Below are 25,773 nucleotides of genomic sequence, written 5' to 3'. Positions count from 1 at the left end.
GCTTTATTGGGATTGACAGGTCTTTGTAACAAAACCCAATAATGTAATAATTTCACACAAAAAAAAATTGTATCCTGACTGATATTGTAATACATTCTTTTAGTTTTTTTTTTTTTTTTTACCAATAATGTAATACCTCAACCCTCAATCCTATTCCCTAAACTGGTACATTTTACTCTCCTTGTAAAATGTACTTAGAATTTCTGGAAAAAAATAATATTTTCAAGTAGATATGACTTATTTTTCCTTTTTTTTTTTTTACAGTTCACTAAATAAATCAACTCCAAATAACTCAAATAACTCCAACACTGAAGTTAATGTAATTCAGACAGTGTTAAAAATCCACTTTGTGGGTACCGTTAAAATAAACGGAACCATTTGGCACCAAAATTTTAACACACCAATTTTTGCTGTGAATTTATATAACAGTCTTAGATTCTCAAAATGTATAACTTTAAATTGAAAATAAACATATATTATAAATTATCTGTCAAGTTGTACTATTGTCAGTCTTGGGGAGTGGGGGAGGGGAGGGGGGGGGGGGGGCACCTGTAAATTTATTACATTATAGGGTGCTACAGGCCATTTTGAAAATGACATCACAGTGCCTGTGAATGACCAAGCCCAGAAAACAGGTGCGCCATTTTAAGTCGACAACAAGTTGCAAAATGGCCGCCGCCTGAGATGAATAAAAACAAGTGGATTTTGCTGTTTAATTCAATTTCCGCAAACGCAATAAATCACGTTTAGACTTGTGGGGGAGCATAAAACATATTGTAAAGAAAAAAAGCTGAACAAGTTTTAACAGTTAAAAGAGTCAAAGAAAAGAATATAGGATAATATCACAAGATGAGTGATTGTGCTTAGAGGTGATGTCATATAGAATTCCTATACAGCCATCTCGTTACTCCAACTTGTAATGGTTTCTAGTTTAGCTTGATGTGGCCACTTATCCCATTCAAATATCTTTAAAAGAACAGAAAATGGTAATGACAAAGCGAGCGAGAGCAGGTACGTGCAAAATGACTTGGAGGGGTCAATAAGAAAAAAAAGCAAAGCTGAAAATCATGGACTACTCTGAGTTGTATTGATCCAAAACAATAGAAGCATACAATTATGGTAAGAAGCATCACTGCAGGCTACACATGGCAAATGTTATTGTTCCATTGGCCTAAGGTAAATCAATGTAGAGGCAGTTTGAACAAAAGCTATTTGGATTCTGTGGCTGTGATGTTATATTGATTTTTATGGTTTGAATGATGAGCATGTAGGAGACGTGTCTGCTCCAAGCTGTCATTTTAGTGCCCCTTGCATCACAAAGGAGAACATGCACGAAAATGCACAGATGTCTGCATTCGCTGAAATAACCGCAATAACAAACAATACGTATGCAGTTTTGTGTGTGCAATAATCACTCTTAATTGTGTGAGAAGTGTTGCAATAACCTGCTCTGGGATTTACATTGGCATGTGAGATGATGGGCGTCTTCTTTCGCTTGCTGACACAAGAGACAATATGACAACTCCCAGTTGTGTTGGCATAAGTTTTGTAACAGAAAGTGTTTTTTTTTCAGAGAGCCCCCTGAGCCACTTCCTTCCTACATGGTCAGCAGTAGAAAAGTTGAAATTAGAAATTGTGTTAAATCCTTGCATCACTCTCAATGAATACCCTCACTTCCTCCCAATCTACGTTTCATCTTCATCGCAAAGTCTGAAGAGACCTTAGCCCCCCAGCCCCCCCCTAAGCATGAGCCAAGCTCTCGACATGCAGCGAAAAAGCACGACGTTGGCTCATGTGAGACCACTAAGTGCTCTGTGCACCCGAGACGCACAGAAAGGAGCCAGACAGACGAGCAACAGCCTCACCTTTGTTGTCCCCGATGACATCCTGACATCACTGTCTGAGTCATCCAGTCGGCAGATGTATTGTGTAGTTTGTAGGGGTGTGCCCAAACAATCGATTCTCCTAAGAATCGCGATTCTCATTTAGTATGATTCAGTCCCAAAATCGATTTTATTTAAATTATTTCATACTGTCTTGCCTTTGTCTGTGTGCGCCTTTATTTGGAGCGCTGTTCATGCTGTACCCGGTTTGGCCACTGAGGGGCAGTGTGGTTCCACGCGGTCTAATACACTGTTAAGTTGTAGCCACATTGGAGAGTAGAAGGAAAAACTCACAATCAAGTTATTCCAATAAATGTGGGGTTTTTTTTCAGCGTGGAGCCGTTCTTTTGAGTAATAAAAGTGACGCGAGTAGCGCGCTAATTAGCATTAGCGAGTCAGACCGGAGTAGATCATTACAATTCCTTGCACATCTATAGATTGAAGCAAAAATCATTGTCGATCAAATCATTTTGAATCAAAAATCGTTCTTAATCGAAAATCGATTCTGAATCGAATCGTGAGACATTCAAAGATTCCCACTCTTAATAGTAGTTAAGAGCAGTGGTTACATTGTGAAGTAAGTATAGCCATATTACTCGCAGTCCTGTTTTAGCACGAATGTAACTTCCTGTTTTTCCCTCAGTCTGACTCTCTTTCGGTTGACTCTGTCAGCCTTTTATAGTTGCCTGGCTAGAATATGCCTATGGAGAACATTTAGGTCAGCGGATCGATTATTTAGATGGGGAATTCGAGACATCTGGTCAGGATACGGTTTCACTTAGGCCCAACTTCTCCTCGTTGACCTGTTTTTATTTGAACCTACGATAATTCTCGAGGCATGTAAATAAGAACAACTTGAACTTGCCCTTTTTTTTTTTTTTTTGCTCACTCTTTCTCTGACTTAGCCAGCCCATCATCATTTACTTTTATATCAAGCACTGCATGAAAATGCCTGCACCTTAAATGATCAATTCAACAAAACACGTGCTTGCATTTGATGAATATGAAGTACGACATGTCTGTTAGGTCTTAGCGACAGCCAGTGAAAGGAAAATGACAGGAGCAGCAAAGGCAGGAAGCCAGGCTTTCTTTTTTTTTCTTTTTACTTCTCATCAATTTTTCAGTGAATTCGTGAATGAAAAGTGCCCGGCACCAGTTTTACTTGCCAGCCCTAACAGTGAGCGCCCCCGATTATAAATAGAAACCGAGAAGGATCAACTTGAACGGAACATCTTTATGGAGGAAGTTGGAACATGACTAACTAACAGTTGGGGGAGGAGGGGGGGGCAATTATCAAGTGCAACTTCAGCACCGTATGAACTTCAATCAGAACAATAACTTTTGCCTTCAAAGTTTGTTATTAACAAAATCGGGTATTCGTTTTCTCAATCATGTTGTTTATGTTCTGAAAGAAGCTTGACGGTTTTGTGCTAACACTTACAACAATTTTTTTTTAACTGATCTTAACTGACAAAGGCCCCCAAAATTTCCAGCTGACGAAAAAACAGCCCCAACGCATGAAGTTGACACAGTGTAAGTTCAACCTTGCTTTCATTGGACCGTCACAAAATGACAGGAAAAGCCTACTAGAACATCTGAACTTTATTTGGGATGAATCAAAGCCACATTAAACGGTGTCTTGTATACGCTGACTCTTATTTAAACCTGAGTTTGAACATTACTGGTGGTTAATTCTGAACACAGCCACACCCCAGTTATAAGAGGGCGTGCACACCTGTGTAACCACATAAGCTTTTTTTGTTTTGTTCTGTTTTCCCTCCAGATGAGTTGTAGGTTATAAGTCACTTTATGGGAGAACAAGTTTTGGTCAAATTTTTTTTGGTACTGTAAATACATTGCAACGGCGGATATGCTATTTCATAATCAGATCAGCATCTGCTGAGTGTCAAGTTTTTTTTAATTTTATTTAAATATTGTATCTTTTTGTCATGCCATTAAATAAATAATGATTCTAAACTGAAGGTGGTACTCTGAGATGAATTAAAGCAAGCAAGACCTTACTAAAGGCCTCCTGTATGGTACAGAATGCAGCTCACCGCTAGTTTTTCAGACAGACTTTGATGCAGCTCGTGTCTGTTGTCATTAAACTGTGCATAATAATGTGTCTTTTATGAAGAAACGCTAATTGTCCACTTTCCCATGCAGTAAAGAATGAATGGGCAATGTTGCGTCCAGTGATTATATGTGCAGGCCCGGGGGGACATGAACAGAATGAAGCATTGTTTACACGGAAGGATGTTGCTCGTCACTGAAAGAACCTCCTGTTTACGAATGCATTTGATTATTATCGTTATTTTTAGGTACGGAGGCTGCACCAACCGCCGGCCTTACCTGTAGAGGCAGTTTCCATAGCAACGGGGGGCCTTTTCCCATCCTCCTGGTACGGATGAAATTGTCGATCCAGGTCGTCGGCCGCCTCGCCGCCTTTCGGCTTCACTTCGTTGCCAAACATGCGGCCGTAGTCGTCGCCGAACCACTTGCCCTCCGAGCCGAGCTCCTCGCCGGACTGCGCGGACATGCTCTTGTCGTGTCGTGAGTGCTGGCTTGGCTTGTATTATGTGAGGCAAACACGCAGCAATGCGGCGTCTGTCAAGCGGAGTGTGCGTGGACGCGTCCTCGGGTGAGGCGGTGCGAGCGGTCGGGGGAGCAGCAGGAGAGGAGCCGGCGCGATTCTTTTAGTTCACTGCTAGTGCTCGCTCCGGCGGTGACGTCATGGTGGCCGAGAAGCTCAAGGTGGCCACGCTCGAATAGGAGCTGCTTTAATGATCGTGTCTGGAAATGAAAAGTCGAATGTGTTTATAAAAGTAGTTAAAACATGTTTATAAAGAATTAGGCTACAATGAATAATTGTCACTACTCCGTCTGGTGGGAATCTATAGCCGTGTGGCGCCCTCGCGTGGGCTGTTGGTCTATGACAGCTTTCAAAATGGCTACCTAGCAACCAGACAGACCGCAGGCCAAACATGACACTGGTAAGCAGGACGGCTCAAGTTGTGTTGGACTGAAGGTACGCAAGTGTCGCACAGTTGTCTGCTGTAGAACTTCGCTGTTGTAGTCTGAAATTAATACCTACGTTTTAAGTTGAAATTGGTTTGTTTTCTGCTTGCTTTATTTAGAAATACATGTATGCTACCAAACATTTACAACCCATGTTCTAATATTTGTTTTATGGAATTGTATTAATTTATTACCAACAGCGACTTTATTCTGCATTCATATTCATGTAGACTGAACATATGTATGTATTTAAGTGTTTTGTCGTGTTATTAAAGCAATCCTAAACTAGTGTCACAGATGATGCATCATATTGCGTTTTAGCTGATATCACGAAAGTTCTTACTGAAGGCCCAGGTACCAAATGCACAACCCGCCACTGTATTACAATTAAAATGTCCACTAACTCCCGCAATGTGCTTCATTGTGACGTCACTCTTACGGCGCACAAACGATGGCGTCATGACTTATTCTTTTCCGTTGCCGTGGGAACTAGGCGTACGTTTCAGTGACGTGATGATACCGAAAGCCAGCACGTATTGCGCGATTAATGCTTGTGACGCCTGTGTGTGTGTTCATCCAAATTGAGCTAACCCGGCGTAGCGGGCCCACCGGAGTAGATGTTATAAGTATTAGCACGTATTTGTTATTTGGGGATCATGTGATGGCCAATAGAGAAAGCCGGGAGCGACCATCTTCTTATGATGTTTGACGCCAAACGGCCAAGTAATCTCAAGTGATATACTGTAATATGGTAGTTTGTGTTAGCACGCTTAAGTTAGTTAAATTGACTTTAATCAACTACTATTAGGTTTAACTGGATGCGGTCACAGAAACGTATAGTAAAATGATTAGTTGTATTAAGTACATAAAGAGTATCTTTATTTGTAGTGTTGTATTAATTTATCCACAACTCAAAAGGTGTCTTGGAATGTCAGTATCAAAACCCATGTAGCCAGAGTTATTTTTTAGATGGGAATTGTTTTGTGTTGCATTGTACTAACAAATAATCCTGCATGATCAACTTTGCCTTGTCAGATGCAGTCAACTTCAAAGCGGAAGGGTGCGGTAAAACATTACGAACCATTCTTTGAAGACGATGTGGTTAGAGATCTGGTGAGTGTAAGAAAGTACTTTTTCAAAAATGTTGATCATGTTCTATTATAAATACAGACGCATAATCTAATGTGATAGTTCTCGTATTGGATTGTGCAAGTGCAGTTCATTTTGTGGCAGTATAAGCATTCGTTCCATTCCCTAACAGTGCCTAGCCAATGGCCTTTGCTATGACGACCTAGCTGAAGAGGCGTCCAGTGTTACCTACCTGGAGGTCATCTTGAGTGGTTTTCCTCGGATGGTTGGCCTTTCCCGCTTCCCAAAGCTCCGCCAGCTTCAAATAGTGGGCCAGAGTATAAAGCGCATCGAGGGACTGGAAAGCTGTCCGTTACTCCAAGAGCTCTGGGTAGTCGAGTGTAAGGTGACTGTAAGTGAGTTTCTTCTATTTCTAAACAACTTGACGTTCTAATACTTGAGTGCAAAAATGAATGTTACTGTGCCATATTTTGGTGCACATTCTGTATCATTTTCCTCACTGTCTCCAACAGAAAATAGCTGGAGTGCATCATTGTCCTGATCTGAAGAAACTCTACTTGTATGATAATAAAATATGTGAAATTAAGAATTTAAAATTACATGTTGGCATAGAAGTCCTATGGCTCAACAACAACTATATATCTCAGATACAGGTTTGCAGAAATTACAAGTCATTTTAATCATGATTTTCTGTATGAAATAACATTTTTTCATCATCATCAAGGGCTTGGACACTCTTATGAACCTGCAAGAACTAAACCTTGCTAACAATAATATTCGCAATATCGGTAAGCTATTTTCTGTCCTTTTGCGAAGATGAACTGCTGAAATTAAATAAATGAGCTTTTTTCTTTTCTTGTACTGCTTTTAAGGTGACAGCCTTGTTAACAATGTCAAGCTTCACACTCTCAATCTGTCCGGCAACAAGATCAGCTCCTTCAAGGTGAGAAAACTAAAAAGTTATTAATATTCATTATTTTTACTTGAGTTCATGGATATTTTTACAGGAAGACATACACAAGTATCTTTAAGACTTTTATTGACTTAGATAAGGTAAAAACAGATATTTATTCGGAGCTTATATATTTTGTTGTAAAATATGTTTAGCCCAAAAGTATTCACAAGCCAAATTTTGAGCAAAGTTTTGTTTGAGACTTGCCAATTGATTTGACAGCCCAATTATCCTCCTCCTTTAATGTCAACAATTTTGATTTTGGTAATTCACTTGTTGGGCAGAACAAACATGTGCTCTGTGTTGTTGTCGTCGTAGGAGCTGACCCGACTATCCTGTCTGTCCAAACTGAGAGATCTGGCGCTGAGTGACTTCACGTCCACGCCAAACCCGGTGTGTCGGCTGTGTAACTACGCCACGCACGTGATGTACCACATGCCCTTGCTCTCGTATCTCGACACCTATGACGTCACCAACACGCAAATCAATGAAGTAGCTGAGGTAGTGAGGAACCCAATTCGAACAAATATGTCTCTTAACTTCAATTTTGAACATTACTTAGGACAGGGGTCTGCAACCTGCTGCTCTGGAGCCACATGTATACAAATTCTTATTTTTGTTTTTTATTTTTTTTATTTTGACATTTTTAGATAAAATATTATTTCAATTAATTAATGATTTAGATTTTACATAATTAAATACTCCCAAAAATTATATTCGACATTTTTAAGTTGTCAGAAAAAGAGAAACGAAAGGTAAATTAAATTGTAAAAAAGAAAAGAAAACAAGACTAAACCTGCCGAAAAAGTGACCATAAAATGTCCAAAAAGGTAGAGGGAGAAGCAGAAAATTACCATATAATGTACACAAAATTGCAATGACAAAAAAAGAGAAAATGTATTTAAAAAACAAAATAAAAAACAAAAAACATTCAAAAAGTAACCATCAAATTTACAAATCAAAAGAAGGCAGAAAATTACCATAAAATGTATTTTAAATTGCCCCAAAAAAAGTCTGAAAATTCATTTAAAAAAGGCAAAAGCGAGAACATTCAAAAATTATAAACTATAAAATGTCCAAAAACAAAATAAGAAATCCTGAACATTACCATATTATGTACACAAAATTACAAAAAAATAAAATAAAATGTATTTATCTTTTAAACAGAAAACATTCCAAACATAATCATAAAATGTACAAATCAAAAGAAGGCTGAAAATTACCATAAAATGTCTTTTGAATTGCCCAAAAAGTGTGAAAATTCATTTTTTTAAAGGCAAAAAAGAAAACATTCAAACAGTATAAACTATTAAAAAAAAGAAATCTTGAACATTACCATATCATGTACAAAAAATTACACAAAAAAAAATTATTAAAAAAAAACACACAAAAAAAACAGAAAACATTTAAAAAGCAACCATAAAATGTACAAATCAAAAGAAGGCAGAAAATGACCATAAAATGTCCTTTGAATTGCCCAAAAAGTCTGAAAATTCATAAAAATTCGGAAAATTCATTAAAATAAAAGGCAGAAAAGAAAACATTCAAACAGTATAAACTATAAAATCTCCAAAAACAAAAGAAGAAATCCTGAACATTACCATATCATGTACACAAAATTGCCAAATAAGTCAGAAACTTTATTTTAAAAACATAGCAGAAAATAAAACTTAAAAAAAAACAACTATAAAATGTTACAAAAAAAGAAATGTCAAAAATAACCATGAAATGTCCAAAAAAGAAAGCAGAGGCAGGAAATGACCATAACATGTTTATAAAATTGCCAAAAATTCTGAGAAATTAAACAGAAAGGCAGAAAAGTCTAAAGATGTATGAAAAACTTAAGTCTGAAAAATTACACAAAAATAAATAAATCCAAAAACGGAAAATGAAAGTATTGGATTCTCCATGTTTTCTGTTGTGGTGCAACTCTAAATAGCTCATGGGCCCTCAGTACAGTAGACTAACACTAACACACTGTTTTGTACATCACAATGTTCAAATACTTTGTGGCTTCAGACAGATTTTTAAAAATTATTAATTTGGCCTAAAATGGCTCCAAAGACAGTAAAGATTGCCGACCCCTGACTTAGGAAAATATTTATCAACTGCTTCCCTCGAGTTGATTTACATGACGACTGAAGTGCGCTAATTATGATTTTCTTTTTAGTCCACCGTAATGAAGAAGATGATGTATTACAACATGCGTGCGCGCACCCCTCGGAGGAAGCTCTCAGAGACGTTGCTGCGCCTTCTCAAGAAGAAACACGCCGCCTTGGAGTCACCGAAAGAAATCATTCGGTCACTCAATTACACCTTAAAAAATGTAAGTAGGCCTCCAGAAAGCGCTTGTTGGATGTCAGAAGAGCAGCTTATTGACTTGCAATCCTTCTGTTGCGTCCCTAGCTTGAACGCTGTATTTGTAAGAAGTCGTTCGGAGATGCATGCAGTCACCTAATGGAAGATTTAAGCACAAAAGGTGACAGCTGTGACCCCTCGGCAGAGCAAATACTGAAAAAGGTTGAAGTGCTACAGCAGAGATTGGCTATTTGGACCAGGAGGCTGCACGAGTTAGTTTGTGTCGTCATATCTACATTTTCTCCTCCTACAGTCTGTCATGTTGTTAAAAGTGGAAACGTTTTTCTTTCTTCAGAATTGAAAGCTGGCATCAACACAATCTGTCCCGAGCGACAGACATGATGGAGGACACGGTGCACTTCATGTCCACAGAGCTCCACAGCGTCGGAAATGTTCGCCTGGAGGAAGGGAGCGCCACAGACCCGTGGTACTCTGCTTTCGTGTTGTCGCGCTACTGTACGCGCGCGTTGTGCTTTACCAAGCTCACATGTTTTGTCTTGAGCAGGTTCACTTCCTGTTGCGACCTCCTGCTCTCTCGTTTTTCTCTCTCGGATTTCATGAGTCTCGGCATCACCGGCATCAGGATCAACAGGGTTGTCCGCGTGCACAACAGCGGGCTGAGGCTTCGTTTTAAGGACAAACTTCAATCCCTGTTGGCCAGGGAGGATTCGGTCTGCTTGGCACAGTAAGTCAAAAACACGCTGTGTGTTTTTTTTATTTTTTATTTTTTTACATTTATTGTTTAATAGACAAATTTCGCACAGGAATTATAAGCGGCTGCTTGAGCACTTGTTCTACATCGGTGAATCGGACCAAAACCGCGAGGATGTGTTGAACATCCTGGAGGAAGGCTTCAAATCAGCAAAAGAATATAAGGTGCTGTACATTTTGATGGCCGGGTTTAAAAAAATCGAATAATCCATATTGAATCGAATTTCCTTTTCGAGCCATAAAACCATGAATTAATTATTTGTATATATTTTTTTCCTCATAAATTATATATATACATTTAAAAAAAAATCTCATTAATATAATTTTAAAGGCCAATTTTTTTGTATCTTTCTGTTTTCTTGAAATTTACATTTCACATGAATTTCAAAGTATTCTCTTATATTTATGAAAGACCTGACTTATTGCATGTTAAGACAATTCCGAATATTTTTTATATACAATTATTGAATTAGAATTGCGAAAATATTTTCATGTCATCTTTGCTGATGTCAATGTTTGTGTAAGGGATTATAACACGTGTTACTTTCATTAACTCATTCACTGCCATAAATTCTTAAAAAAAAAAAAAAGATGATTAAAAATTAGGGCCAAGAGGCAGTTATCTTTCTTTCTTGTAATTAATCGCATGACTTCACTAGTTAACTCACGATTAATCACAAATGTTATATCTGTTCTAAATGTACAATAAAAAAATTCTAGGTTTTCATACTCTTGTTAACAAAAGTGGAAACAAAATGTTAAAATAATAGAAATAGTTAAAATAAATTTTTGACGTCTATAGCCGTCAACGGCAGTGAATTAATAAAAAAAAAAAAGAGTATTAATAGAAATTTGGAGCGTCAGGCGATTAAAGTTTTTAATCGTAATTAATCTCATGACTTCACTAGTTAACTCGCGATTAATCACAAATTTCATATCTGTTCTAAATGTACAATAAAAAATTCTAGGTTTTCATATTCTTATTAACAAAAGTGGAACAAATGTTAAACTAATAAAAATAGTTAAAATTATTTTTTGACATTTATAGTTAATAAACTCAAATTATTCAACCAGTTACTGCCTTCGCAAAATTTTATTTAGAATGTAATGTTTGTGGAATTTTTATCATTTTCTTGATATTTAATAAGACTTGATGTTCCATAATTAATCAATATCGGAGTGAAGTGAATCGAATTGTAAATAATTGAAATCGAATGGAACTGAACTCTTGTCAATCGAAATCGAACCGAAAAATTGGAATCGATACCCAGCCCTAGAAATTTCTGGTGGAAAAACACAGCATGCCAAAGTGTTCTCCTTTCACAACAGGCCCTCAAAAAAGAAGCAGCCGTGCCTTTAACCAACAGCCTGATTGTGAGCGAACAGCCAAGATTTGAATATTTACTTCGCCGAGCTGAGCAAGAGGGCACCGATATAAGAAAAGATCCACTCCCTTTCAAATCTGGTATGTGAATTTGGTTCAGAATCCGGAAAATGGAATCATCGCAGCTGTTTGTGTAAACGCGACATGTTTATACCCTGTAGGCAGAGTTATCGTTTCCAAAGTGTTTCTGGGCAACAGCGCTCCAATCAGAGAGGGAGAACCGGTGCAAAGAAGAGCGTATCCTCGCGCTTCCTCTGTATATCGAAGTGTGCACACCAAGCATCGAGGTACATCACATACTGTATGTGAGAATACATACAATGCAATTAGTTTTTAACTTATTCACTGCCATTGACGGCTATAGACGTCAAAAATTCATTTGAACTATTTCTATTAGTTAAAAATTTTTTCCCACTTTTGTTAACAAGAGTATGAAAACCTAGAATTTTTTTGGATTGTACATTACGAACAGATATAAAATTTGTGATTATTTTAATTTTATATCTGTTCTAAATGTACACGAAAAAAAATCTAGGTTTTCATACTCTTTTTAAAAAAAAGGGGAAAAAAAGGAAAACTAATAGAAATAGTTCAAATGATTTTTTTAGAAGTCTATAGCTGTCAATGGCAGTGAATGAGTTAAATTGCGCATGCTCACGTATTTTTTATTTTTTATCTAGATGGACTTCACACTACGATTCCCAAAGGAAGACAGTGGTTTGTCTTTGACAATGACCTCGTCTTGCCCGAGTATTTAATATGTTTTGAATATCTCACTGGAGTAAGTGACAGTATCTCCATAATAGCAACCACTTGGCTTTATTTAGCAAACTTGCTAACGGTATGTACCTTTCAAAGGGCAGTGAACAGCCGACATCACTAGCTGACTGCATGCATGTCCTCGACCCTCCGACCTATGACACCTCAGCGGACAAGGAAGCTATCAACATGGAGCCTGTCGTGGACCCGCAGCCTAAGTTTTTGACTTTGAATGAGAACGTTCTCCTAAATGCGTCTGATGCCAATTTCTTCTGTGACATCACGGTAAGATGGATTTTCACAACCAAGTTCGTACATTCCCGCTGATCCGTTGTTGACTTTGTGCTCATTCCAAAGGTGCTGAACCTTCACAACAACAGCCTGAGCAGACTCAAGGAGATCTCCTCACTCACGGCTCTTCGCCATCTCACCCTCAGCTTCAATGAGCTCACCAGCCTCAGTGACATCGCTAACATGGTATTGAAACAAACAACTCACAACTTTGACACTGTTGCGAATTAGAATTCAGTCTTGATTGTATTATTTAACTCATTCACTGCTATTGACGGCTATAGACGTCAAAAATTCATTTGAACTATTTCTATTAGTTTAACGTTTTGTCCCCTCTTTTGTTAACAAGAGTATGAAAAGCTAGAATTGATTTCATTGTACATTTAGAACAGATATCACATTTGCAGTTAATTGTGAGTTAACTGGTGAAGTCATGCGATTAATTACAATGAAAATTTTGAATCGCCTGTCGCCCCTAATTTTTTATCTTTTTTCTTTTCTTTTTATTCATTCATTGCCATTGACGGCTATAAATGTTGAAAATTCATTTGAACCATTTCTCTTAGTTTAACATTTTTTCCACTTTTGTTAACAAGAGTATGAAAAGCTAGAAATTTTTTTCATTGTACATTTAGAACAGATATCAAATTTGCGATTAATCGTGAGTTGACTAGTCAAGTCATACGATTAATTACAATGATAATTTTTAATTGCCTGCCTGTTTTTTTTATTTTTATGAATTGATGGCAGTGAATGAGTTAATATAATTATGTCTCCCTTTACCAGACCAGTTTAGAGTTTTTAGATGTCAGCTTCAACCAGCTTGTGAGCCTTGAAAGTCTGCAGGGCTTGCACCAGCTCAATCATCTTAATGTTAGCTGGAACAAGTTGACCAATGCCAGCGAGGATTCTACTGTGCTCAAAATGCACACACCTGCCTTGAAGATACTGGAGACACAACACAACCCATGGAATAAGGTGCGTCCAGTATTTTAATAATAATAATAATAACAATAATAATAAAAACCTTACTGGGTTTAGAAATTACAAACATAAAGAGTTTATATTGAACGTTGCTTTGTTCCTGGCAGCCAGAAGAAGTCCGACTGACCATACTGACCTTTGTGACGACTCTCACAAAACTGGACAACGCACTGGTTACAGAGGATGAACTCTCGGATGCTGTTGACAGAACTACTAGGACTGTTATCAACCAGGTTAACATGAGACGTTTGAACTTTGATTTATTTGCGACTAGTTCTTTAAGTAGTTATTCTTTGAACAACCGTTAACATCATACATACCGGTACTACACAATACATTTTACTCTAAAAAGACTAAATTCGATCCCACTCTAAACAGAGTCAACTTTTACACTTAGAAGGGAGTAGAATATTAAAAAAACAATAATAAAACGCTCAGGGGCTGAGGAACGATAACCTTGCCAGCAAGATGAATTCTCGCGGTATTTGTGAGTTTACAAACTCCGGAGAATATATCTTGTAGCGCTCCCGCTGATGCGTTTGCAGCCGACCAATCAGGCGTTGTTTAGGCAGGATGAACAAACAAACCTAGCAGACCAATAGATGCTTAAATTAAATATGTTCTCGCATTTTTACGCACCGTTTCCTTGTTGAATTTTACACAGCGAGAGGTGTTTCGTGCATTTTTATCTGGTAAATATGTTCGTGACCCTTATAATTGTTGCCAAATCCAGACGTTAAACATTTTAAAATTGATTTATTTCCCCTTAACTAGATTTTTTTTAGAAATAAAATGTATTTTTAAATTAAATCTTAATTAATCGCATGACTTCACTAGTTAACTCACAATTAATCACAAATTTGATATCTGTTCTAAATGTACAATAAAAAATATATAGGTTTTCATACTCTTGTTAACAAAAGTAGAAAAATGTTAAGCTAATAGAAATAGTTCAAATAAATTTTTTACGTCTATAGCCGTCAATGGCAGTGAATGAGTTAATATTGCATCATCAGTTCAGTCCAAAATAAATGTGAACAACGTATCCAGCAATAATTAATGTCAGAAAAAAATATATAAAGGTTGATTGAATTAAAATCTCTTAAGTAGACAGTTTATAATGGTATTTTTTATTGCCACTGTCAAACCATAAAGAGAGATATTTTGTATATTTTAGTTACAAACTAAATTGTTTGAACAAACGTATATTGTTGCTGATATTGGTAATCACAACTGAACATTATTTTCTTTGCATACATTTGGATCAAGCTCGTAATAGATTGCATACAATCGTGCATGTGATCCTAATCTGCAGTCATGCTTAACTCATTCACTGCCATTGACGGCTATAGACGTCAAAAATTCATTTGAACTATTTCTATTAGTTTAACATTTTAAGAGTATGAAAACCTAGAATTTTTTTATTGTACATTTAGAACAGATAAAATTTGTGATTAATCGTGAGTCATGCGATTAATTACGAAAAAATGTAATCACCTGACGCCTCTAATTTTTAATAATCTTTTCTTTTTCTTTAAAAAAAATAAAAAGAAAAGATTATTAAAAACAAAAAAGAAAATTACTTTTTTTTAGAAGAAGAAGAAAAAAAGATAATTAAAAATTAGGGGCGTCAGGCGATTACATTTTTTCGTAATTAATCGCATGACTCACGATTAATCACAAATTTTATATCTGTTCTAAATGTACAATAATTTTTTTCATACTCTTGTTGACAAAAGTGGCAAAAATCCATAAACTAATAGAAATAGTTCAAATGAATTTTTGACATCTACAGCCGTCAATGACAGTAAATGAGTTAACAACAATCCTACTTGTTATTTCTCTTCCGGCAGGAAATTCTAAGCGCTTGCTCATATACCATCAGCGAACGCCCCCGTAGTCTCAGCCTGGTGTCGACAACCCAGCTCCTCTCTGAGCTCATTCCGCCACCCAGAGACCTCAGCTCAGACCTGCAGCCAAACTGGGCCTCAAGGGTCAGTCCGATCAGTCGTTGAAATCCTCAGTTGATTCTTGAAGTGCTAATGGTGGCTGAATTTGGAACAGATTACTTCTCTGAACCTTGACAACCAGAAGATTTGTCAGATGAGCCATCTGGACGCCCTGGTCAACCTGCGCTGGGCTTCGTTGAATAATAATTACATCTGTGAAGTGGAAGGGCTTGACTGCTGCACTAATCTGGAAGAGCTCTCGCTCAATAACAACAACATCAGCTCATTTGACGGTCGGTCATACGGTGGACTTCATCATAAAGCGATACTTCAAAATACAGCAGCGCTGCATTCTCCATCTTTTCATCCTCTAGGCTTCACACAATTGCAGAATTTGACAAAACTCAGCATGGATGGAAATCAGCTGTCCACTCTGGACGCCTCTGCCCTTGACCAACTACAGAATTTGACTTTTCTCTCTGTGGAGAACAATCTCATCACTTCCCTGCAAGGCATCCACAGATGCCGCGCGCTTCTGGAAGTCTATGCGGGCAACAATCATATTTCTGTGTCGAGGGATATCTACCATCTCAAGGTGAATTTGTTATATAAACACCCATTAAGTCACACGGTAAGAGATATTAAAACTTAAGACAATAACAATTAACTAAATTTACTAAAATGATTACAATGACAGTATTATCATTGAAATGAGGAGGGGGGGTGGGGGGGTTCACAAAAGTCACACTTTAGAAAAAAATCAATCCGGAAATTATTTTTGACAAATCATACATAATGCGTAATATCCTTTTGAATACCTTGCTCAAATTGATAATCTTTAAAGTGGAAGTCAACCTTCAACATTTCTTGATCATGTGTTATATGTGACTTCGCTAGTCTAAACATGACATTCTGATTAATATTAGCCATTATTATAGCCATTTGTATCCATCTCCGGGGGCGGCCATTTTGCCACTTGGCTTAAGATGACATCAATGTTGCGCAGGTCTCAGGTAACAACCAATCACTGCTCACCTGTTTTCTGAAGCTGAGCTGCGACGTGATGACATTGATGTCATCTTCAGTCGACAGCAAGTGGCAAAATGGATGGATAAAAACAGCTGAATTTTGCTTCTTAACTTATATTCCACAAATGTATTCCCAGAATGTCATATTTAGACTAGTGAGGTCACATATAACATTATTGTCAGAATTTTTTTTTTGGGGGGGGGCGGGTTGACTTCTCCTTTAAGAACTATTTACTGTCTGTTTTTAGGCATTGGAAAGCCTCGTCATCCTTGATCTGTACGGCAATCCGTTATTGGAGAACTTCAAGAACTATCGTATTTATGCGGTGTTCCACCTGCCATCTCTGAAGGCCCTGGATGGAAGTGCGGTCGTACGTGGCAACAAAAATGACGGTGAAAAGCAGAGTCAGTGATGTAAATGTCAGCAAGTGTTTTGTTTTTTTTGTATCCCTGAAGGATGCGGCTGAATGTGAAAATGCAAAGGCTATGTTTGGAGGCCGACTCACACCAGACCTGGTCGCAGAAAAATTGGGCGATTCAAACTACACCAGCATCACCCACCTCACACTGAACTCCTGCTCCATCAGGTGGTCTTTTCAAATCTGCTGCATACATGGATTTTTTGAAGACAAAGCTGATTTGAAAACAAAATCTCTTTCCCAACAGAAGTGTGGACCTTTCTCCAATAGACCTGTTCTTGAACCTGCAGAATATCAACTTAGATCACAACAACCTCACCTGCTTCTCAGGCCTAATCCACCTACCCAATGTCAAAGTACAAACAAGCGGAATGACATTAATGACAACTGGAGTCGTGGGCTAGATGAAAGACAAGATTTTTTTTTCTGTATCACAGGTCCTGTGTTTAAACCACAACCGCATCGAGTCCATCCTGCCGAGGCAGAAGACATTTCTAACAAACAGACAGATGTTACACAACAAAGTGCACTCCAGTGGCTATGGCCAACAGAGCTTATGCAAAGGGGGCAGGTAATGTGGCAATTAATTTTGTCAGGCAAACATACACCTAATAAATGAGAACATTTTAAAATGTGAAAAAATATGACATTTAAATGAGAGGACAGATTTTAAACCTTGCAAATCAATAAAGGGATCCTACGTTGTTAACAGTTGTTGCACTCTATAACCAATAGGGGGCAGCATTTACCAGCAAATTGTAAAGATTTTTACTCAATTGTGCCTATACTTGAGTTTAAAGAATGACCAGTTATGAAGTACTGTCCAGTCTACACTACATAGCCTAGCAACACTTTTTTTCAATCTAAAAAATGTGTCTCGTCCATAAAGCAAAAATCCTTTATATAAACTGCTCGTCACCAGGAAAGCGTTTATTGTGAGTAGGTGTTGTGTAAAAAAAAAAAAATAATAATAATAATCAAAACATCCTACCTGCTGTGATTTTTCTTGCGGCATTTCATTTTTTCCTTTTGGTAAAATAATGCAGCAGGAGTGAGAGGTGTATATTGAAGCCGAGCAATTACAAAAGCCTCTTTCCTTTGTGAAGGCACATTGCACCGATCATCATCCTGGAGCCTCTGATGAGCAGCCTGGAGGTGCTTCATTTGGGTCACAATGGCATCTCCAATATGGCCAATCTGGAGCTCAGCAGGCTCACCAATCTTAAAACGCTCTTCCTTCAAGGTAGGTAAAAGTGCACCGGCTCCCCGCCAGTGAAAAGGTAAACACTGAAGCGCTAAACTCAAAGCCAGGTGCCTGGTGGGGCTGCAACAAAAGAGCCAGTGACTTTCTTTACAACAGCTTTTGATAGGCTTTCATTGAGGAGCGCTCCATCACGCAGATTGGTGCCACAAAGGCCACTTTGCTTGTTCCCCATACACTCCCATTTCCTAGAAAACCATTTGAAGTTGTCTCTTTATTTTACTGACTTGTTGAACACAAACAAGCAGCAGTGAATACTTTTTATCGCCTTTTTTCGTTTTTTACTTTGGGTTGGGAATCAACAACACCTCGACTGGTTGTGTCAAGACACAATTAAGAAAAGCTTAACAATCAATTCATTGCGTATTGCAGTGATTCTTAAAGTGCGGTGAAAGAATCACCGAATTAAATGCCGAAATTGCAAATAATGGTACAATGATTTAAAATATCATTATTGTGGTGCTTGAAGAGCCAAAAACTGGTATTTGGTGGAAAAGGTTTGACAACCACTGGCATAGTCCGTTGGTATGCTCATGTACCTTTAATTTTGGCACATTCAAGGATGTGAGATTTATTTATTAATTTTCTTCTGAACACCAGCTAATGAAATGTTTTCATATTAAGGCTCCTACAAGTGCTCGGAATTCTTGAATTTGAACATTTGTAGAGTTTTAAGTGCTTTGAAGAGGTGCTTTGAATTATGCTTTGCAAGCAATTGTTAATGAATGGCACTGTATTTGGGCGAAGAGTTTTTTTTTTTATTTGATGGAGAAATGAAAGGAAACTTGTAATAAAGCTAGACATAGGGATATACCTTTACATGTTTACTTCAAATTGAACTGCTTCTGCTGCTATGTAACAGAATTTAGTTTTGTTTTTATGCATGTATGGCGAAAAGTAGCAAAAATAGTGAAACACAAATTTTGAGTCCCTGCAAAAAATGTGACCCTCTACTGTACACATATTTATATTAATGTGCACTCCAGCACAATTTTTATGGTGTTAAAAAGTCTTGATGCTCTTTGGATATAGTGTAGCACGGCTCTGCAACCTGCGGCTCTTTAGTCCCTCATAAGGCTTCTTTGTAGATTGCTCCAAAAAAAAGGAAAGAAAAAAAAGAAATTTTAGAAATGATTATTATTGTTATTAACATTTTATTATTATTTGCATTTTTATTTTTTAGATAAAATATTATTTAAATTAATGATTGATTTAGTTTTTTTTTAAACAAATAATTTAATATTAAAAAAATGCCAGTCCAAATTCCTAAATTGTCAGAGAATATCCAAAAGGGAAGAGGAAAAACAGAAACTTACCATAAAATGCCCATGAAATTGCAAAAAATGTCAGAGAATTTAATAAAAAAGGCAGAAAAGAAAACATTCAAAAACAAAAGAAGAAATCACTAAAAGTACCATAAAATGTATACAAAATTGCCTAGTTTAAAAAAAGCAGAAAAGAAAACATTTAAAAAGCAACTTTAAATTGTCCAAATTCAAAAGAAGTCCCAAAAATTACCATAAAATGTTCACAAAATTGCCTAAAATGTCAGAAAATTTAAAGCAAAAAAAAAAAAGCATCCTGGGAAAATGCCCAAAATAGCCATTGTCCAAAAATGGAAGAAGCAGAAAATCACCATAATATGTCCATAAAATAAAATTTGACACAAAGGCAGAAAAGTCTCAAAATATATGAAAAAGGAAGTCTGAAAAATGACACACACATAAAAAAAAATCCTAAACCGAAAGAGGAAAGGTAAAAGAAAAATGAATCTCAAAGTATTGGATGCTGCATATTTTTCGGTTATAGCGCAGCTCTAATTAACTTTTGGGCCCTCGGTACATTAGGCTAACACAATCACGCAGTTTCGTTCATCACAATGTTCAAATGTTTTGTGGCTACGGGCAGATTTTTTCGTGCTTCTTTTGACACTAAAGGTTGCTTGACCCCTGGTGTAGTGTATGACTCCTCCTCTTCCCACTTTTTCCAGGTAATGAGATCAGCCAGGTGGAAGGTTTGGAGGGTCTGCATCAACTCAGGGAGCTGGTGTTAGACAGGAACCGGATAAGGGGCCTGTACGAGAACTCCTTCAGTTCCCAGAATGTCTTGCTGGAGCTGCACCTTACAGAGAATCGCATCCGCGAGCTCAACCATCTCTATCCGCTCACTGAGCTCCGCAAACTTTACCTCGGCATGAACAAGCTCCAGGTTTGATATAGCCTCCCGCTTAATGTCAATGTGAATTATTATCTGTGTATCTGCTATGATTGACTGGCAACAGTACAAGGCGTCGTCCTCGTGTTTCTTCTGAAGTGTTGCTAAGAAAGTCTCCAGCTTCCTTGAGGGAAAAATGTATTAGAAAACGGATAGATGGGAATGCTGTAAAATGTCTAAACCACTTCATATTTCTGGTACCCATGAGATTTTGATTAGCTGTTAATGATTGGTTGATACGGTCAAGGCGGCAAATAGAATGCATGATTTCCGCATTCAGCAAAGTTATACATGAAGCATAGTAATCACGACTCATTATCCCCCACTGTGCAATGTGAGGGTTGGCGTTAAAAGGGTCTCCAGTGTGATTGAAGGTCAGGGTAGTGTGTAAGAAGACAGAGGGGACAATCAGCGAAACATGTAATCAGCTTCTCGGCCTCCATCTCCTTGTCACCGTGGGGGAGCGATTTGCACACTTTAGTCCGCCAATCCCTCTTACTTTCATGTATTTAATTAAGATGTAAAGTATGGCAGTTGTTCCAGCACACGAGAGGGCGTCTCTGAATTCCAGCCAAGCCCAACCACCAACCTGGCAAATCATGGAAAAAGCCCCCCTTCCCATTGCTCTGTTGCGTGCCCAAACTCTCATGCGATTAAACATGTAATCTCTCCCATCAGATGCTTCTATCCTGCCTGCACCAAAAATTAGAGAAGGTTTCAGCCCTGATACATATGCCTCGATTATCCCAAACACATCCGGCTTCGATCGGAAGAGGACCTGAGGTCGGGAGGAATAAAAAAAATAAAATGTACACAATAATGATTTTTTTTTCTTCTCTTCTATGTTTATAGGACATCTCAGAGATTGATAAACTCGATGTTCTTCCTTCATTGATGGAACTCTCAGTTGTTGGCAATCCGGTAAGTTTTGTCAGTTTTGCCCATGAATAAGTACATTCGCTGGGACACAAGATATCAACTAAAACATTACATTTACAAAGACATGTATCACCTCCAATAATATTTGAACTCCAAGGTCAATTCCTTTGAAGACATTTGGGATGAATTTGAGACCGTTTTGCTCACTTAAAAATTTGGTGGCTTCAAACAAATCACAAATGCTGCTCTGTCCAGAGTTGTTTAACGCATCTAGTGGAATAGAAGCTGTGATTCCAAACTTTTGTCTTACATTCATTTATTGATCTGAAACAGAAATGTCTTTAGTATACAACAAAAACAAAATAATTGACCTTGCTGTTCTAATAGTTTTGGAGTGGGCTGTATATTCACACATCTCGCTCAATACTAAATAAATGGTTGCATTCATTCAGTCATATGCAAGGTGTTCTAAAACATTGCCAATTTAAAATGGGAATACCTGACTAACTGCATGTCTTTTAGCGGCAAATGGAATTTGTTGTGATTAATGTTGAAATTCCAACAACATATTCAAATGATTTAAGTTTTATTCTATTACACCGATGTGACGTGACACAAATTTTCCTTTTTGCCTTCCTCTTTGAAGTTTTTGTGCCATGTCTAATTTTTTCCCTCCACTTGGTGCATTTTTATTGACTTTACTTGAAAATGCACACTGTGTGTCTTTAGTATTCTAACACTTAAAATTATTTTTCATTTCTCATGAATGCTATTCTTAACCCTGAAAACTAACATTGTATATGTTTTGTTAAAATTTAAAGAACATTTAATTGTTCGTCTTTCACTATGAATTGCTGGCATAGCTAGATGAACAAAGATATAAGGATTTTCAATAACACTTTTTAACTCATTCCCTCCCAGCCATTTTCACAGAAGCAACCCCCTTTGCTCCCGGCGGCCGTTTTACTGGATTTTGACTGCATAGGTGTCAAACTTCGTTTCTGGAAGGTCGTAGTCCTGCAGGTTTTGGATGTTTCCGTTCTCCAACACAGCTGATATATGATCAGTTCATCAGCAAGCTCTGCATAAGCCTGACAACGATCCTGCTGGTTGGAATCAGCTTGTGTTGGAAGAAGGAAACCTCCAAAACCTGCAGGACTACGGCCTTCCAGGACCGGAGTTTGGCACCTATGGATTAGAATCTCTTCTTTCATCAGGAAAAAAAGTATATTTCTATCTGTTTCCATTTTGCAGCAATTAGCATTAGAATTTAGCTAAATTTGATCATTATTCACAAATCTATTTCCTGGTTGATCTGTTTTGCTCTGCTTCCACCTGCTGGCCGTTTGTGTAATAACTACCTTTTTTTTTTAACCGTTCTCTGCAGTTGAGAGGCTGCATCAAAGCCTTCTGTATGCGCTAGCATAAAAAAACATTTAAAAAACGTAAAAAGATGTCTTTGGGACTCTTACAACATTTTTAATTATTTATACTTTTTTGGGGGGAGCAAATGAGTTAATAATTTCATATGAATTCATGGTTCCTTTGCCTTTATATTTGCGTAACCTAACCCAAGACCACATTTATCTAATAAATCTGATGTTGTTTATTGTAATACAGATTAATTTATTGCGTGTGTTCAAAAACGTGTGAAGAAAACCTTGAAAAAACAATTGCACATATTGAGAAAAAAAACTACAATAAATTATTCTCCAAAATCGTTTATGCCTAATTAACATTCAATTTACACTCCCACCATTGCAACTCCTTAATGTTTTCCCCGTCAAGACAGCGTGATCAAAAGCGTGTTTTCAGGCTCACTTCCTCACTGAGACGATCCAAAACACTGACCCAGCTCCCAAATTAAGCGATTACATGATGGGCCGTCTGCTGTGCCTCAAACTGGCCGGCATCACAGACAAATCCGGTGACCAAATGGCGAGCGCTGTTGGCCCGCTTACATCACCCATCTGGAGCGCGCGGATCAGACGAGAGCGGGGCATGTATGTGCCGTGGCCCACGGATGATGGAGGCGGCCGCGGGGCCACGCTCAGCTGTGGCAGCCTCGTTCCCTCTGGAGCCCATCCCCCGCTTTCTCTTCCCATTGGGGGTTAATCCTGCCAAGGGGTAGAGGCCAACTAGCACCCTTGAGAACGATACCTCCTGCTGCTGACCACATGAGATCACTGCTTTGCCCGTGCCAAAATCTATCCCCTCGCTTCTGGACGTTCACTGGCACTCACTCAGATCTTAAAAGCGATGGCCTGCAGGAACATAAAGTGAGAGGGTGAAAGGGTGGTTATATTTATTTAACCATTTCGGGACAAAATATCTCAAGACAGCCAACATTACATTCAAAAAGACAGTTTGGTGATTACTTATTGGTTGCTTTGTGACTTTCTTTCTTTCTTTCAGGTGGCTCGCAACTCGCTCCACAGGCCTGCGGTGATGCGAAGTCTGTCTCAGTTGCAGGTCCTGGACGGCATGACGGTTACCATAGAGGAGAGAACCAGAGCCGAAATTACAGACGCAACAGTGAGGGCTGCACACGTCACGAATAAGTGCATAGAAGCTCAGTCTCTCGTCAAATCTGGTTTTTTTTTTGTGTGTGAATTACCTCACATTTCAGCGTCAGTTTCGCCAGGGAAAGTTGAACATTTGCAAGACATGGTCATTTCTATGGAATTATCATATATCCTCAAATAGTCACTTCTGGTCTAAGTCCCGCCCCCCTCCTGCCTCTTGGCATCTTGCCAAAGGATGACATCACATTCGTCCCGCCCCTTTCATCCAAATATGGCCACGTTTCCTATAACGCCATACTTCCGGCTCGCCGCTTACGCCCATATTTGGACTTCCTATGATGTCATACTTCCTGTGGCTGAGAACAAGTTATAGGAAGTCCAAATATGGGCGTAAGCGGCAGGGCTGGAAGTATGACATCATCGGAAACGTGCCCATATTTTTGTAAAAGGGGCACACCAGAAGTGATGTCTTCAATACAAACCATTTTGACAGAAGCGGGATGGTAATATTCTCTCTTACGAGAATTTAGGTTATAAATGTAGGATAGCGGAGAAAAAGCCCTACTGGCCTTGACGGCTACCAAAGTTACAAATTGGGGTTACATTGCCACTGTAGGAACAGAACTCCGTTGTAAACTGAGAACCCTCCCATAATAACAGACCACCATTCGCGTACGCCATTGTTCAAACTCTGGCAGAACCCATTTAAAATCTGTTGCTACCCAGAAAAGCAGCACAGAAGCACATAAACAGTCTCGCGGCTGAATTTTAAGTATGTAGACATTGTAAAAGTAAAGTGGATCTTAGAAGTAGGCATCCATTCACCACTAGCCTTGCACATGCATTAAATGTGGTTGTTTCAACCATAATGATGCTGTACAGTAATTATTTTTTTCAGTTTTCAGTAGACCACATTTAATTCCAGTAATTTCAGATATATTCCTGTGATTGACCAACCCTAATTTGGGCCTTATCATACACGACTTAGTCCAGCATCACGCACACACGAGCAGCATTCACACAACTAAGGGAAAAGCACAGATCAAACTCTCCATCTTGTAATGAGCAGAGTGGAGCGGCCAGTGCAGTAATTCTCCCGTAGCCCTGAATTAAAAGCAGCCTAAGCCCGCTGGCATCATCCTGCTGATTAGATGAAATGTGCCCGGCCGATAATGCACCAGTGGATTTACTCCCTATTAGCCAGGTCAACGCGACCCCTCTGCCCGCTAATCGGACATGTGGAAATGACAGAGACGAGATCCTGAGTTCTCTCATTCGAGCAAAAACCCTCATAAATGCCATCTGAGTCCCGCCTGCATTTGCTTTTATTTTAATTGTAATTCTTGCTATTGATGAGTAGTAATGAGGATTCTCTAATATGTGAAACAAGCGGTAAAATCACCGTAGTAGAAGAAGACAAGTTAGGTTTCATACAGAAGCCTTTATCTTTGACTGAACCCTCATGTCAGACTCTCTGTTTAGTTGACTGCGCTGAGAATTTCCCGGCTCGCCTTGATGCTTATTGGATGTTTCTTTCAAGCACTGCGAGGAGTGTTGTGCGGCCGCTTGCCTTGAAACCAACCAGCCTGGACTGATGACCTACATGCCCGTCCGAGGGATGTCCATGACGGGAATACAGAGCCTCATTCACGGACACGACATGCTGCCAAGCAACAAGGAAGAACCCCAAGTTCAGTACACCCCCAAACGTGAGCACCAATTCTTTTTTTTCTTTTTACGTTTCGGTTGACTGAATGTGACTCGGTGTGTTCCCCAATCCCAGACAAGAAGCCCACAGAGAAAAATCCCCCGGGCCTTCATGCTGACGTGAGCTCCAGACAGCCCCGAAAAGCAAGAAACAACTTGATAGCGACGTGTCCCCTTCCCCATGGGAAGTGAGAACAACACTTCTACAGTACAGGAACAAAGTAGTACCAGGTTGATGAAATTCGACAAATGTGTTTTTTTTGTTTTTTTAATATTGTGATTGAGCAGATTTCTTACGATTTTGCCTTTATGCACCACCATAATGAAAGTTAAATAAACAATGAAGATGTGATCAAGCTTCA

General features: G+C 38.5%; 2 protein-coding genes across 2 annotated transcripts in view; one reads left to right on the top strand and one right to left on the bottom strand.

Annotated features, from left to right (window-relative positions):
* rtn1a (reticulon 1a) overlaps window positions 1–4,705 on the bottom strand; it is a 24,604-nt gene extending 19,899 nt beyond the window's left edge. Inside the window, exon 1 of the mRNA XM_086095009.1 lies at window positions 4,236–4,705. Within this exon, the coding sequence (XP_085951135.1) occupies window positions 4,236–4,422 (187 nt within the window). The 5' untranslated portion in view covers window positions 4,423–4,705. The remainder of the gene's footprint in view (window positions 1–4,235) is intronic.
* On the top strand, window positions 4,226–25,773 carry lrrc9 (leucine rich repeat containing 9). Its single transcript, XM_086095005.1, has 32 exons — window positions 4,226–4,876; window positions 5,937–6,014; window positions 6,163–6,381; window positions 6,503–6,643; window positions 6,715–6,778; window positions 6,863–6,933; window positions 7,261–7,443; window positions 9,113–9,268; window positions 9,349–9,512; window positions 9,596–9,727; window positions 9,806–9,985; window positions 10,065–10,176; window positions 11,341–11,476; window positions 11,557–11,682; window positions 12,076–12,176; window positions 12,254–12,439; window positions 12,512–12,631; window positions 13,232–13,423; window positions 13,537–13,662; window positions 15,283–15,423; window positions 15,494–15,671; window positions 15,753–15,973; window positions 16,655–16,777; window positions 16,863–16,993; window positions 17,073–17,181; window positions 17,263–17,396; window positions 17,932–18,068; window positions 20,077–20,294; window positions 21,153–21,221; window positions 23,595–23,714; window positions 25,245–25,413; window positions 25,488–25,773. Exons 1-32 carry the CDS (start codon window positions 4,868–4,870, stop codon window positions 25,601–25,603), a joined length of 4,362 nt encoding a protein of 1,453 aa, XP_085951131.1. The 5' UTR covers window positions 4,226–4,867; the 3' UTR covers window positions 25,604–25,773.

Source organism: Leptonotus elevatus, chromosome 14 (genome assembly GCF_054856555.1).
Source record: "Leptonotus elevatus isolate MCC_2025b chromosome 14, RoL_Lele_1.0, whole genome shotgun sequence".
Classification (NCBI taxonomy): Eukaryota; Metazoa; Chordata; class Actinopteri; order Syngnathiformes; family Syngnathidae; genus Leptonotus; species Leptonotus elevatus.
This window is presented reverse-complemented; position numbering and strand designations above follow the sequence as displayed.

What these genes read in the sequence shown, in the direction of transcription:
- lrrc9 (XM_086095005.1), top strand. An exon ending in TCAGTGACATCGCTAACATG is followed by an intron (nt 12,632 to 13,231) that starts GTATTGAAACAA and finishes TCCCTTTACCAG; the next exon opens with ACCAGTTTAGAGTTTTTAGA. An exon ending in AGCTTATGCAAAGGGGGCAG is followed by an intron (nt 17,397 to 17,931) that starts GTAATGTGGCAA and finishes TCCTTTGTGAAG; the next exon opens with GCACATTGCACCGATCATCA.